This window comes from Mastigoproctus giganteus, chromosome 11 (assembly GCF_048544385.1).
Source record: "Mastigoproctus giganteus isolate SK-2022 chromosome 11, ASM4854438v1, whole genome shotgun sequence".
Taxonomy (NCBI): Eukaryota; Metazoa; Arthropoda; class Arachnida; order Uropygi; family Thelyphonidae; genus Mastigoproctus; species Mastigoproctus giganteus.
Genome location: NC_143585.1, coordinates 10,932,494 through 10,948,068, shown reverse-complemented (window position 1 = coordinate 10,948,068; position 15,575 = coordinate 10,932,494). Strand labels below are relative to the sequence as shown.

General features: G+C 40.2%; 1 protein-coding gene across 1 annotated transcript in view; it reads left to right on the top strand.

Moving 5' to 3' along the window:
• Window positions 1–14,267, top strand: part of LOC150077702 (alpha-tocopherol transfer protein-like) — a 51,823-nt gene extending 37,556 nt beyond the window's left edge. Inside the window, exon 4 of the mRNA XM_090384700.1 lies at window positions 12,768–14,267. Within this exon, the coding sequence (XP_090240826.1) occupies window positions 12,768–12,947 (180 nt within the window). The 3' untranslated portion in view covers window positions 12,948–14,267. The remainder of the gene's footprint in view (window positions 1–12,767) is intronic.
• The last annotated feature ends 1,308 nt before the right edge of the window (window positions 14,268–15,575 follow it).

Here is a 15,575-nt window from a genome sequence, read left to right as displayed (position 1 = left end):
GCAGGATATTTCAGAGACTGCTGGTAGTCATTGCGGTACAAGTAAACACATGGGTTGTGTTAGGGTAGCTAAGAATAGAAACAGGTGCATGTATACCTGCGTGTACACCAATGCTAGGAGTTTGGTAAATAAATTTGATGAATTTGAGGTATTGCTCAAAACATCAAAGGCAGATATTGTTGGGATATCAGAGACGTGGTGTCACACAGATATAAGTAATGCGGAACTGGAATTTGGGGAATACAATGTGTATAGAAAGGATAGACAGGACAGGAGGGGAGGAGGGGTCATGCTATTAATTAAGAAACACATAAAGTCCAAGGAAGTGAAGCCAGTCGACATCGATGGACAGGGCAGCGTCGAGTCAGTTTGGTGTGACATAAGCATAGGGAAATCAAAATTGAGAGTAGGAGTGTGCTATAGGCCTAATGACTCTGATGAGTATAATAAGATATTGTACAGGGAAATAGAGTGGGCCAGTAAATCAGAGAGTCTTATAATGGGGGACTTTAATTTCCCAGATATTGACTGGAATTTGTGGGTTGGTCACTCGCACACTAGCAAGGCTTTTGTGGATTTATTGGATGATTGTTTTCTACATCAGCATGTTCGTGAGGCAACAAGAGGGAGCAATACTCTTGATCTGATTATCAGTAGTGATTCTTCATGCATTAAGAACCTGCAGATAAATGAACCACTAGGTGGCAGTGATCACAGTGTGTTGAAGTGGGATTTACTCAAGGAGGTAACTACCATCAGAGGTAAAGGGAAGGGTTTTTGTTTTCGTAAAGGCGACTATGATGGTCTGAGACAGTATTTAAATTCTATACAGTGGGACCAACTGATGATGTTACCAACAGCAAACTCAAAATGGGAAGCATTCAAGGAACTAATCTTGGAGGCTACCAGGCTTTACATACCAACTAAGAAATATTGTTCAAGGTTTAGGCCTAAATGGTTGTCAGATGAACTAATGAGACATGTGGCAGAGAAGAAAAATGCATGGGATACATACAAATTAATGGGTGACATGGAAGCCTATGATAGATATAAGTTGGTCTGTAACCAAGTCACAAAGGAGATTAGGCAGGCAAAGGCAGACTATGAAAAATCCTTGGCAAAGGATGCAAAGAAAAACAGAAAAGAGTTCTTTACATACTTGAACTCGAAAAGGAAAGGGATGAATCAGATTGGTCCACTGGATATTGATGGTTCAACAGTTGAGGATCCTGCTCAGGTGGCTAACAATCTAAACGAGTATTTTGCATCTACATTCACGCATGAGGAGTTATTCAGGAAGGAGAATGATGTAGGTAAAGTAAACATTGGCAATGAGCTGGATGATTTTGTAATAACTGAGAGGAAAGTGGAGGAGAGATTGTTGAGGATAAACATAAAAAAGGCACCTGGGGTGGATGGGATCTATCCAGTTATATTAAAGGAGGCAGCAAAGGAAGTAAGCAAACCCTTAGCCATAATTATGAGAGCTTCCTTGGACTCAGGGGAGGTACCTATGGACTGGAGATGTGCAAATGTGACCCCAATTCACAAAGGAGGTTCAAAGGCTGACACAAGTAATTATAGACCTGTTAGTTTAACTTCTGTTCCAGGTAAATTAATGGAGGCACTGGTTAAAGAAGCACTGCAGGATCATCTAGACAAGAATTCAGTTATAGCTCAGACGCAGCATGGTTTTGTTAAGGGCAGGTCTTGCCTGACCAATTTGATTGGATACTATGATGTAGTCACAAAAGAACTGGATGCAGGGAATAACTTTGATATTATATATTTGGATCTTAGAAAGGCTTTTGATACTGTTGCACATGGAAGACTGCTGCACAAATTGGATCAGTGTGGCATTGGAGGCAAATTGCTGCTATGGATAAGGGGATGGTTGAGTGGCAGAAGACAGAGAGTGGTAATCAATGGACACTGCTCAACGTGGACTAATGTTATTAGTGGAGTTCCTCAAGGTTCAGTGTTGGGTCCGTTGTTGTTTTCGGTGTTTATGAATGATATTGATGATGGGATATCAAGTTTAATGTCCAAGTTTGCAGATGATACAAAGGTTGGCAGGGTCGTTAAGGACAATACTGACGCTATGCTGCTGCAACAGGATCTGGACAGGTTGAACAGATGGGCTGAGAGGTGGCAAATGAGGTTTAACATCGACAAATGTAAAGTGCTGCATATGGGAAACAGTAACCCCAGATCAACATATCAACTCTGCGGTACTACACTGACAGTGGTGGAGAATGAAAAGGACCTGGGGGTAATTGTGCAGGCAGATATGAAGTTCTCTGAGCAGTGCAGACGAGCTGCAAGAGTAGCTCATGGTGTCTTGTCAATGATAAAGAGGAATTTTTCTAGCAGGGATAAGGAGGTGATTATTCCCTTGTATAAGGCAATGGTAAGGCCACATCTTGAGTACTGTATACAGGTCTGGAGGCCTCATTTCAAGAAGGATGTAGAGCTGCTGGAACGGGTACAGAGAAGGGCAACAAGATTAGTAAATGGAACAAAGGGTTGCTCTTACGAAGAAAGGCTTAAGTTTTGCAAATTACAGAGTCTGGAGACTAGGCACCGGCGAGGTGATCTGATAGAGGTGTATAAGGCTTTGAATGGTTTGAGCATGCTCAATGCCAATGGGATTCTTCATCTTTCTCAGAATAATCACCTCAGAGGGCATAAATTCAAATTGAGGAAGGACGGATGTCGGATAGATGTGCGGAAATTTGCCTTTGGCCAGCGGGTGGTTGGTTGGTGGAACCGACTTCCATCACTGGTTGTTGAAGTTGATAGCCTAAACAAATTTAAAGCTCAACTGGACAGGTATTTCGAACGAACGGAGGGGTGAAATGGGAGTGGGTTTTTTTTTTTTTTTTGTTTTTTTTTGGCTGATGCTGAATAAGCTTGCTTTCTTGCATCATATGCCTCTGCTAATGCTAATGCTAATGCTATCCTTATTATTAGTTACTCTAACATATCCCATATACCCACCTGTTTCACGATGACTGCCATCAGTCCCTGAAACCCCCAACACCCCTCATTCCACGCCGCTGCTTATTCTAATAGAAGTAGTGCAAGAATCACCTTCACCTCTGCCTGCAGCTACATTTAACCTTTTATTCTGTGAATCCCCCGAAGCTAGCAGTTTTCCGACCCACCTAACAATGCCTCGATAGCATCAGAAAATATCCTTGACCCTTTCTATTTAAGTGTATTTAAGCTACAGAAGAAGCAGAAGACACTGCTTCTTCTGTAGAAGCAGTGTCTCCTGTTAACAAGCACAGACCAGGCTGAAAAATAATTTTACCACTTGAGCCTTGCACATTTCCTCCAAGGCCGAATTGATTGACAAGGCTGTCATCATGTTCTCTCTCCTATCGTGTCTGGGTAGAATTGCAGACACTTTCAAATTTAACTCTGACTCACGACTTTTTTGCAACATTGACCTGTACATGTTAAGTAAATCTGCAGATCTTCTAATCTCCTACTGTTAATGTCATTGGTGCCAACGTGTACAACAATATCACCCTTTTGCCCTTAAAAGATGATATCTGCTTTGCAACGTCATCAACCTTTGCCCCTAGTATACATAATCTGGTCCTATTCCATCTATCCTTTTTGCACAATATATTCCCCATCTCCCTGACAATAGAGTCACTGACGATAACTAAGTCCTGTGGGGCCAGCGCATTCTGTCTTGGAGTTGGCCCCTGTGTTGCCTGATGCCCAGGAATGAGCTCTGGCATTGAGTTGGGCAGCTGAGAGCCTGACGTTCCCCTCATATTAATTTCTTCGAGAGCATCTACCCTACACCTCAAGCTCTCATAGACACCCATCAGAACGCTGAGCTGACGCCTAATTTCTAGACACTCTCTGCACTTGGCACACACAAAGACATCCTCCTTGGCTAGATCATGTTCCGTTCCAGAGAGTTCGGCAAAAATTTCACAAGTTGCGCATTTCTTTAGGGTGTGATGCGTTGGAGAATTGCCTCCCCTCAGTTCTCCCCTGAATCATAGCACTCCTGCCACTTTGTGCCCGTTTCCTTTCTACTATAGTCTGGAGCATGATATTTTAAATCAATAAGATCAATAAATTGGATTAATGAATTGTCAATGTTACGCTATCTAATTGAATACTAAATGCAGGGATGCGATTACGATGGAACCACCGTTCACAACATTGGTGAAATAAATTCACACATCAAACTGTACAGAACACATAAAATCTTTACTTTTCAGGTTTCCAAATTCAAAGTGTGTCTCTAAACATGGATGACATAAATAGTATCAATACAGGAAATAACAAAAAAAAAACTTTACATTCTAGAATAAGAAGGAAAAATAATTTTTTTTTTTTCAGCTTGCAGAAAGGAGCGATAGATGTCACGACCATACATAGCTATGGGTAAAAATATATTTAACAATCAAACACAAAATAAAATAAAATAAAAATCATTAATTTCAGCTTCTCACTGGCAAAATGGATTAACAATAACACAGTATATTTATTTCAAATAGTATTAACGTTGGAAATTAAAAAAATAAAATAAAATAAAGAAAACTTTTGTTTCAGGAACATAGAATCAGAAGGAATAAACAACGATCAGTGCCCGGCCCTGCAAAGGAGGCCCACACAGTTCATTGCAGATTACATGTCTCTTGGCGTCACACTCACACATTTGTACCTATATCAGCCACATTTACACGCATTCATACAACTCAAAGGGTAGCCCAGTGGATAAGCACAAAACAACCAGCTTGGATGACTTACGATTGAGCATCGGTAAAAATAACAAAAATAAAAAACATGCAGTGCCATCTAACGAGCAAAATGAGAACTAAATTAAATATGATTTTTTCTATAAAGCATTTAGGGCGTAAGCCTCAAGCTATGGAAAAGTCTAGACTATGTATAAGTATAGTGTGAAAGCATCAATAGTACATAGCCAAATCTGAATGAAATCTGAGTATTAGCAAAGCGGCATCGTTTTAAGTTATAGCCCTGAAACGGTGCCGTCTGGGTGGTGGTATCCATCTGAGAATAAGTAACATTAGTCTTCTCCTCAGGTGAAGCGTTACCTATTCGAAGTAGTGCAATATCGTGGCAACTCGTTGTGAAGGTATTCACAATATGAGATATAACTTAAAACGATGCCGCTTTGCTAATATTCTGTTCATTCAGATTTGGCTATGTATTATTGATGCTTTCGCACTATACTTATACATATGATTTTTTCTCAACAACCAATCACAGAGCAGGACAGGGCCCTTGCATATCCCTGACTCAAAAAATGGCTTATTACCCCAAATAAAACGCCTAAGGCAGAAATGTTCGCATCACCGCTTTAACTACTCTAAACCTTGGTTTTCAATAAATGTACTAATGCTGTTCAAGAGAAGAATGTTGCATATCGGAATTGGCTTGTTTCTAATTCTTCAGTTTCATTTTCTGCCTACACCAAAGTTGGCAACAATTGTAAAGCAGTTATTAATCAGTCCAAACTAGAGTTTGAACAGGCTAAGAGTAGAAAATTTGCTTCTTGCCCTAATGGTAGCCGAGCGTTCTGGTCTCTTGCCAAAGCTATTGGCCGCAACTTTTGCCCATCTCTGCTCCCACCTCTGTCCAAACCAGATGGTTCTGTTGTCACTTCAGCCAAGGATAAAGCCAACCTACTACGTTCACATTAATACAAGACTCATGTATTAATGATTTTGGTAAAATACCTCCCACCATTCCTACAAGTTCAATTCAATTCCTCCTGTGGTATGCTGTTAAATGGATGTCAGAAAGATTTTGACGAATCTTGATGCGAAGAAAGCTCCAGGTCCCGATGATATTTCTCCACTTGTTCTCAAAACCTGTGCTCCTGAACTTACTTCTATTCTTGGCTTCCTTTTTTCACTTTCTTATTCCAAAGGTATTTTTCTTTCTGCTGGGAAATTTGCTCATATACAGCCAGTTCCTAAAAAGGGTGACAAGTCCAACCCCCCATCGACCCATTGCAATTACTTCTTCTCTTTCTAAAGTAGTAGTACTAGTGGCATGTGATGCAAGAAAGCAAGTGCATGAGCATATGCAGCATCAGCCAAAAAAAAAAAAAAAAAAAAAAAAATTCCAAAACAATCCACTCTAAATGTTTGCCCAGACCTCCTTAAATTTATTCAACCTATCAACTTCCACAACGAAAGATGGAAGTTTGTTCCAGCAATTAACTACCCGCTTGCTAAAGGCATATTTCCGCACATCTATTCTACATCTGTGCTTCTTCAATTTCAATTTATGCCACCTTAGGTTCATAATCTGAACATGAGGAAGAATCCCATCAGAATACAGCATGCTCAACCTATTCAAGGCCTTATATACCTCAATCAGATCACCACACAGGTGCCTAGTCTCCAGCTGCTGCAATTTGCAGAACTTAAGCCTCTCCTGGTAAGAAGATCCCTTCATTCCCCTCACCAACCTTGTTGCCCTTCTCTTTACACGCTCAAGCAAATCTACATCCCATCTAAAATAAGGCCTCCAGACCTGTACGCAGTACTCAAGGCGTGGCCTGATCATTGCCTTATACAGAGGGACCATCACCTCCATTTCCCTGCTAGCAAAAGTTCTGTATATCATTGGCAAATCCCCATGTCCTGTCCTAGCTGCCTGTCTACATTGCTCAGAAAACTTCATATCTGCCTGCACAATTACCAATTACTCCCAGGTCTTTTTCATTTTCTACCATCTTAAGTGTATTACCACACAGTTGGTACATTTCTCTGGGGTTACTTCTACCCATATGAAGTACTTTGCATTTGTCAAGGTTAAACTTCATTTGCCACTTCTCAGCCCATCTGTCCAAATTTTCTAGGTCCTGTTGCAGTAAAACACTGACATTACTGTCATTAACAACCCTGCCAACCTTTGTATCATCTGCAAACTTCGACACTAAGCCTGATATATTTTCATCAATATCATTGATGAAGGCATATGGAGAAATCAATTAACCGCCAACTTGTAAACTACCTAGAAATCTTCCATCTGATCAACGATCGATAGCATGGATTCCGTCAGTATCGATCCACTGGTGGTATTCTGGCTTATGTTACTCATATATGGACAAATTTGATGGAAATGTTTGGTGAAACACAAGCAGTTGCTTTTGACATCTCAAAGGCTTTTGATCGTGTTTGGCATAAAGGTATTCTTAACAAGCTTCCATCTTATGATTTGCCAACTGTTTTCTGTAATTGGTTATCCAGTTTTCTGTCTGATCTCTCACTGAGGGTGATGGTAGATGGCTATCTGTCTTCTAATTTCTCCACTAATGCGCAAGGTTAAGTTCTTTACCACACCTCTTGTATATTAATGACCTTCTTCCATTGACTGGAAATCCTATCCATAGTTTTGCCGATGATAGCACATTGCATTCCACTTTCCATTTTGAGAAACCTTGTCCTGCTCAATCAGCTTCAACTTCTCGAAAATCTGCTACCAATTCCTTAAATACCGATCTTCGGGTAATTCTCCAGTTGGGCAAAGACAACTTAGTTGATTTCCACCCTTCTAAAACTCAGTCTTGTCTTATATCTCGCAAAAAGGATTCTTCTGCACCTATGCTTATCTTTATTGAAACTCCAATTTCTAGACAAAATGATATATCTCTTTTGGGGATTACGCTGACTTCTGATCTCTCTTGGCACAAGAACATTACAAATATTGTTTCCTCTGCTCTAAAAAACTTGGTTTTCTCTTTCGCTCTCGGCGTTACTTTTCTTTACTTTACTAAAAGTTACTTTACTTTTCGGCGTTACCACGTCAACCGATTCCTAATTGCAATTGCATTAGTATACATATTTTTGCTGACAAGTATTTATTGTCTAACCAATCCACTTCATTAGTTGACCAATATCTATGACGTTAATACTTACGTCATAGACATTATTGGAATGCACATTCTTCCTCTTGAGTGCAAGTTAATTATTCCACCAAGAGCAGATTTTTGGTATCACAAGCTTCTTTCTTGCTGACTTGTATGACGCCTTCAGTAAATGGCTGTCGATCTAAGTGACTAACTCTGCAGTAGGGATTAACTCAACTGCATCCCAGTTAAAGGATTAGTAATCCTCTTGAAAATTGATGTTTCAAAGGCAAGTCAGTCAATGGTATTAATAGAAAACCTGACAAACTCTGGCGTTCTGTTTTAGAATTAGTAGAAACATATCGATGTGATGAAAGAAAGCAAGCTTATGTAGCATCAGGGGAAAAAAAACATTTCACACATCCATTCCATTCCATCCAAACATTTATTCAATTCCTCCTTGAATTTATTTATTTAAGCTATCAACTTCCACAACTACAGATGGAAGGTTGTTCCAGCAATCAACAATCCGCTGACTAAAGGTAAATTTCCACACATCTATTTTCTATAACTGTCTTTCCTCAATTTGAATTTATGCCCCCTGAAGTTCGTAATCTGAGCAAGAGGAAGAATCCCATCTGAATTGCGCCTGCTGAACACATCACAAACCTTCTATATATCAATCAGATCACCTCACAGGTGCCTAGTTTCTAGGCGCTGCACTTTGCAGAATTTAAGCCTTTCTTGGTAAGAGCATCTCTTCGTTCCCCTCACCAGTCTCGTTGCCCTTCTCTGTATTCGCTCTAGCAACTCTACATCCTTCCTAAAATGAAGCCTCCAGACCTGTACGCAGTATTCAAAGCGTGGCCTGACCATTGCTTTATACAAAGGGACAATCACCTCTTTTTCCCTTTGGCAAAATTCCTATATATCATTGACAAAACCGCATGACCTACTCTTGCAGCCGGTCTACACTGCTCAGAAAACTTCATATCTGACTGCACAATTACTCTCAGGTATTTTCATTTTCTACCATCCTAAGTGTAGTACCACACAGTTGGTACGTTATTCTGGGATTACTTCTACCCATATGCAGCATTTTGCATTTGTCAATGTTAAACTTCAGTTGCCACTTCTTAGCTCATCTGTCCAACATTTCTAGATCCTGTTGCAGTAGTACACTGCCATTACTGTCATTAACAACCCTGCCAACCTTTGTATCATCTGCAAACTTCGACATTAAGTCTGATATACCTTCATCAGTGTCACTGATAAATATACAAAACAACAGTGGACCCAACACCGAACCCTGGGATACTCCACTAATAACATTAGTGGAGTATCCCAGTCCACGAATAGCAGCGTCCACTGATTACCACTTTCGGTCTTCTCGCACTCAACCATCCTTTTATCCATTGTAGCAACTTGCCTTAATGCCATACTGTTCCAATTTGCACAGTTGTCTTCCATGTGCAACGGTATCAAAAGCCAAGTATATGATATCAAAATTATATTTTGCCTCCAGTTCTTTTGTGACAGACTTATAGTATCCAGTCAATTTTTTGTTAGACAAAACTTTCCCTTTACCTACCCATGCTGTGTCTGAATTATTACTGCAGTCTTGTCGAGATGATCCTGCAATGCATCCTTAATCAGAGACTACATTATTTTCCCGGAGCAGAAGTTAAACTAACTGGTCAGTAATTACTCATATCACCCTTCGATCCCCCTTTGTGAATTGGCGATACATCTGTATCATTCCAGTCCATGGGGACCTGTCCTAAATCTGAGTATGCTCTGATAATTATGACTAAGGGTTTGCTTACTTCCTTTGCTGCCTCCTTTACTATAACTGAATAGATCCCATATACCCCGGGTGCCTTTCTTATGTTTAACTTCATCAATTTCTCCTCCACTTTGCTCTCCGTTATTAGAAAATCATTAAGTACCTTGTTACAGTTTGATAAACTACTGGCATTCTCCTCCCTTAATAACTTCTCATGTGTGAATGTAGATGCAGAATACTCATTTAGTTTTTTAGCTATCTGAGCAGGGTCATCAACAGTTGAACCATCGATATCAAGTGGACCAATCTGATTCATCCCCTTCCTTCCTTCTAGAGTTTATATAACTAAAGAAGCTCTTGCTGTTTATCTTAGCATCCTTTGACAAAGATTGTATTCGACCAGTTTATAAAAATTTGTGGGGCTGTTAAAACTTTGTTTAAACGGGAGAACTGCAAATTGGGCAACGGTTTCAATTCTTAGCATATACAACTTACACTGCTGGTCAAAATTAACTGAACAAAAAGTGTTTCTTGAATATTTTATAGTGAACAGTGTTTCCGAAATCAAATACATGATATAATAGGCAGGCTGGCATGCAAATTACAGGTATCTAATAATAATCGATCTATCACCTTGCACTGGAGCACATCATGCAAATTATTCATGCCTATAAAAACACAGATTGAGACCATATCAGTTCATTCCCGTTTTTTGATTTGCTCATTAGGATAGCGACATCTCCAGTAATGAGTATGGCAAGTCATCTTTGTTAAGATGATTCTTTGAGATAACAGGCCTTCTTTCGACTTGTGCAGGGTAGGCAGGTGGAGGTGGGACGTTGGCTTAATATGTCGAGCATTACCGTTTCGGAACTATGGAAACAGTTTCAAGAGACTGGAACCATTAGAAGAAGAACCGGCCCAGGTCGCCCAAAGATTACGTCAACCACAACAGATCGCTATCTGGCTCTGAGATCAAGATGGGACCCTACAATGTCCCGTCATAAACAGTCTCTTGTTGCAGCCACTGGTGAAAATATTTCTAACCGGACTGTGTTAAGACTGCTCAATTCAAGTGGACTCTACACAAGGAAGTCAGTGGTTTTTCTCCCATTAACCCTAAACTACCGCAGAATTCGTCGAAACTGGAGCCACGAACATGAGACTTGGAGCTCTGGCAAATGGGGTACAATTCGCCTCTCTGATGACTGCCGTTTTCCTACACACAGATTATAGACGCTGTTTCATTTGGAGACAACGAGGAGTGCGGTATCCTCCCTCCATTATCACATAAAGGGGCACTTACGGTGTAGGCGGTATTCTCGTGTGGGGCGGAATAATGATCAACAGCCGCATCCCTCTTCATGTTTTTGATAGGGGTACCGTAACTGGGCAGATATACGGAGAAGGCGCTCTCCGAACTTTAAGTGCGACTTTTTAGTGGGTGCGATTGGCCCAGATTTCCTTTTCATTCACGAGAACTCCACTGCACATAGAGCTCAAGTGGGGAAAGAATCTTCAATCTGAAGATATACAACGACTCTGTGGCCAGGACGATGGCCAGACTTAATTCCGAATGAACATATGTGGAACGCCCTTGGGAAATTCCTCGTTCACTTGATAAATAAATAAATAATCTTTAATTGTCGCAATATACTAAATAAAGCGTTACAATGGTGAGTGACAAATTCCCTTCACCGCAGTAAATGCCAGGGAATTCAAATAGAAAATATAGATTCATTAAATCTACACTGCATTTCTGTTCTGAAAGTTAAGTGCAAGTTGCTCAGTACACACACTTCAAAAACGCGCACACCTGTTAGGCAACAGTAGCCTCAGCGAACCACATTGCGGTTTTTTTTCTGTACTTCGGATCATCCATCAGCCTTTCGAGATTAATTCCAATTTGAGATAAGCAGCAGATTGATTCCAACTCCCTGGCTGGTATGAACCTACAGTCAGCTTCAGTCTGTTTGCTTTCATCCTCAGGGATTTGGTGCCTCTTAAGGCAGATGGAGCCTCCGTAGCCGAGTGGTCATGAGCAGGAGTGCAGTAGCACACGCTCTTTGAGTAGACCGGGGTTCAAGCCCCTGACTGCTGAATACGGTCGATCTGCCAACCCGCACTGGACCAGCGTGGCAGATTATGGTCCATTTCCCTCAGCATGAATTGTTGAGGAGGCTTCCATCCTGCAGTGGGTTGATAATGGCTGCACTTTAAGGCAGACGGCGGGATGCGCCACTCACAAATCTGCCAGAAGCACGGTGAAGATATCACGCCCATCATCATCTTAATTGAAGTTATGAGTTGTTTCCAGGCAATGATGTCTGGCAAACGCTGTAGTTTCAGTTGTTCCGCAAGCTGAGTGGTCCTTAACTGATGGGGGAGATGGTGCTGATTTTTGGCCCACTTCAGCAGCCAGTATTCAGTGGCATATATTCTCCCAATGTGGGTAGGGGTGGCGGACGCCCACAATTCAGCACCGTACAATATGGCCGAATACACTGTTGTTCTTATGTTCGAACCTTTATACCAAGCATTGTTCACCGCTGTCAGGTCTGCTGAGATGTTGGAAGGGATCATACGCCCTACTGATATCATGTATCGTGCGGTTGTCTGGTGCTGCTTGGATGTCCAACGTAGAGAGGTCATCCGCTTTACTTGGTGAGCCTCGGTCTGCCCTTGTGGAAGAATGGGATTTTTTTGCCACATAACCTTCTAGACACCTTTTCGTAATTACCAAGCATTGTTCGCCGCTGTCAGGCCTGCTGAGATGTTGGAAGGGATCATGCGCCGTGATATGTGGCCATATTTTCGAGCATCTTGAATCGACTTCTGTAATGTGTCGTTTTTCGTCGTTCTTATACAACCTCTCTAATTGTCTGATATACCTGTCAGAAGTTTCCTGATGTCTTCTCATTTCATCATTATTCTGTGGTACACCATTACACCAAATGTTGTCCTATTTCATCGCAAGCAGCACGAGTTACACCTGTTCTGTTAATTTTGTCGAGCCGTGTAGAATGGAATTAGTGCATTAAAATACAACCTGTATTTATTGCCAGTAATGCCTAAATCTCATTGAACTCCTCTATTCACAATTGTTTAAAATTTCTCTTTCAGGTTGTTTTCCACGAGAGCGTCGAAAGCTTACATGAATACATTGTCCCGGCTCTGCTTCCATCAGAATACGGAGGAAATCTCGGACCAATTGAAGAACTCTCAGTGTACAACGAAATTGCAAAGTGGCATCCAAAGTATTTGGAGGGTCTTCAGTATGGTTTTAAATCTCCAAAAAAATGAACGCTTATTTGGATTCGGTATGAATTCGTCATTAAGAGGGAATGAAACTAAAGAACCAGAGTAAGACAACTGCTGGACTTCTAACTGGAGAGAGAGAGTAATTATATTCTTTATCATATGCTACAGTTTGATCAGGTTTATCTCATATAAGGTAGCCAATTGCTCTTTGACCGGTTATTGGCCAAATTTGCATTTCCCCCCAAATTTAATGAAAGAAATAGTAACGATATTCAGTATCGACTCCAGAAGAGATTACAGTACATATAGCTAATTAAGAAGTATTGCTCACTAAACATAATGGCTCGGATCTTTTGATTGCAAGAAGTATTTCGTAATTTCTGAAATATTTTGTGTTCATTTAAAATTGTGATAGCTTACTAAAGCGTACAGAAAGGCAGTGGGACCCATCACAGCAAGTAAAGCTACGGATCACTCAATGAGAGTTTAAAAATGAACACAATTCAATTTTAATTCTGATACAGTTAAAATATATTTTACATCAATTGATATATACATTCACTATGTATAAATATAGTGACGCTTGAAATAGTGACGCTATAAATATAGTGACCCTAAACGCTTGAGTCTATATACATTCAATAAAGGCATTTACTGGTCGGAGCAGTTTTCAGAGATCACACTTCAGCCATACATGATCTCTTCAATGATGACGACGGTTAGGGTGGCGGGGGTTATAATTAATGAGTAGTGTCATCCAATATGGAGATAACTGCTCTATTATTCTACATCGTTATCTAACCTGCATTGCATTTATATTCATGTTCATCTTGGCCGCGTCCAACATTAGCAGCAATTCAAGGAGCTGTGCTGGTATGAATCACAAGCCCTGCCTTTCCATATTACCGAAAGGCAGACGTTGGGAGACCTATGCAGATGTCCTAGGAATTAGGGTAGTGGATTACACCTGTAATCCACTACCTCAGCAGAACATCACCCCTTTCCTAATTAATGAGACATTTACAACGATGAGTCAAAACATTATGACCACCTAACTAATAAGACGTTGGTCCTCCACATGCAGCCAAAACAGCTCCTATCCGGCGAGGCATGGATACTCAAAGTATTCAAAGTATTTTATTAAAGGTTTGAGGGATCCAGGGTTTCCTCTATCCGCCGCTAAAAGGTAACAGTGTACATTGTGTATAATTTAAAGCAACTATATGCATTGATGATGATACATACAGTCTATTTACAATGATGATGATACATAAAGGCTATTTACAAAGATGATGACACATAAAGGCTATTTACAATGATGATGACACATAAAGGCTATTTACAATGATACAAAATAAATAGAGAATGTTTAATTAATTTTATATTACCTAAAAGGCTAACGGAGAAATAAGAGAGTTGAATGTATTTTTGAAATAAATATTTTGTTGAGTTCAAATCTGTATTCGATGTGAATCTGATGTTTCTTCTTTTAAAAGCGAAAATAACATAACATTACCAGCAACAGATTTAGATTCATTATTCAGTTTACTGCTTTTTTACAATCACCCCACGTAAAGCCTCCAGCATTCAAGCTGGAGGGTTTACTCTAATTTGCTAACGACATCGTCGTTCTTGAAAAGGGTCCGAAGGTGAGCACTCCGCTTTGTGCGACATGCAAAATGCACCGTATGAGGAAACACTTCGAATATGTGAGCTACAGAGGTTGGCATCCACATTGTAGAGAGGTCTAATTAAGGTGCACAAGGCTCTCAAAGGACAAAATTAAGCAAACGAAGACGAAATCTTGACTGCTATATTTAATAATAAAACTACAGGCCATAACTGTTCTCTTTGAGTCTGTTTGAGCTGATTTACATGCAGTAAAAATGTATCCTGAATAATTTCCCGTTTTTATAGTCAAGGTGAAATGTTCCTTCAGGACGACATGGTTAGGTTTTAAGGTTAGCCAATGGGAAGTCGCAATTATCCAAATACGTTACCGCCAAGGAACAACCTTGGGAAAACATACGTTAGGAGTTAAACATATAGTTTTTTATAATTTTTTAAAAAATTATTTGTTTTTATATTTTTTTCAAGTTATTTATTCCTCTTTATTTTATTTATTTATTTTTATTTATTTTTTTTGACTAGTGCAGCAGAAACAGGTTGCTTTTGTAGTAGGATTTTAGGAGCATCAGCAACTAAGGTCACTTTCGCATTGCTCTTTGTACAGTGTCTGTAAATTGCGTATGTTATGTGGTCGACTTGCTGTTTGTTGGACGAAAAATCCTACTTTCCGGGAGGAAAAACCACGCTAGCTTCGCCTGACACTGACTAATTCAGCCACGTTGTGAAAAGGGCCCATAAAAATTCCTCTCGTCATCGACGGGACTCGAGCTCAGATCTTTTTTCACCCGGTGCGGGGTGGGGAGAACAGCGATTCTACGAAATGTGCTACCCACGAGAGCACACACACGCACATACAAATTGCTTCCTCGCACTGGGTGCTAACACTGATACCATACAGATATAATACTAAATACACAAATGAATCGTATAATGACATTTCATTTCTTGTATCATTGGATGGCATTACCACATTCGAAAGCAAAATAATATTTCTATTGACGTCTTTTATTTTTAAAAAGATTGTAAAGTAGCATTAAAGTA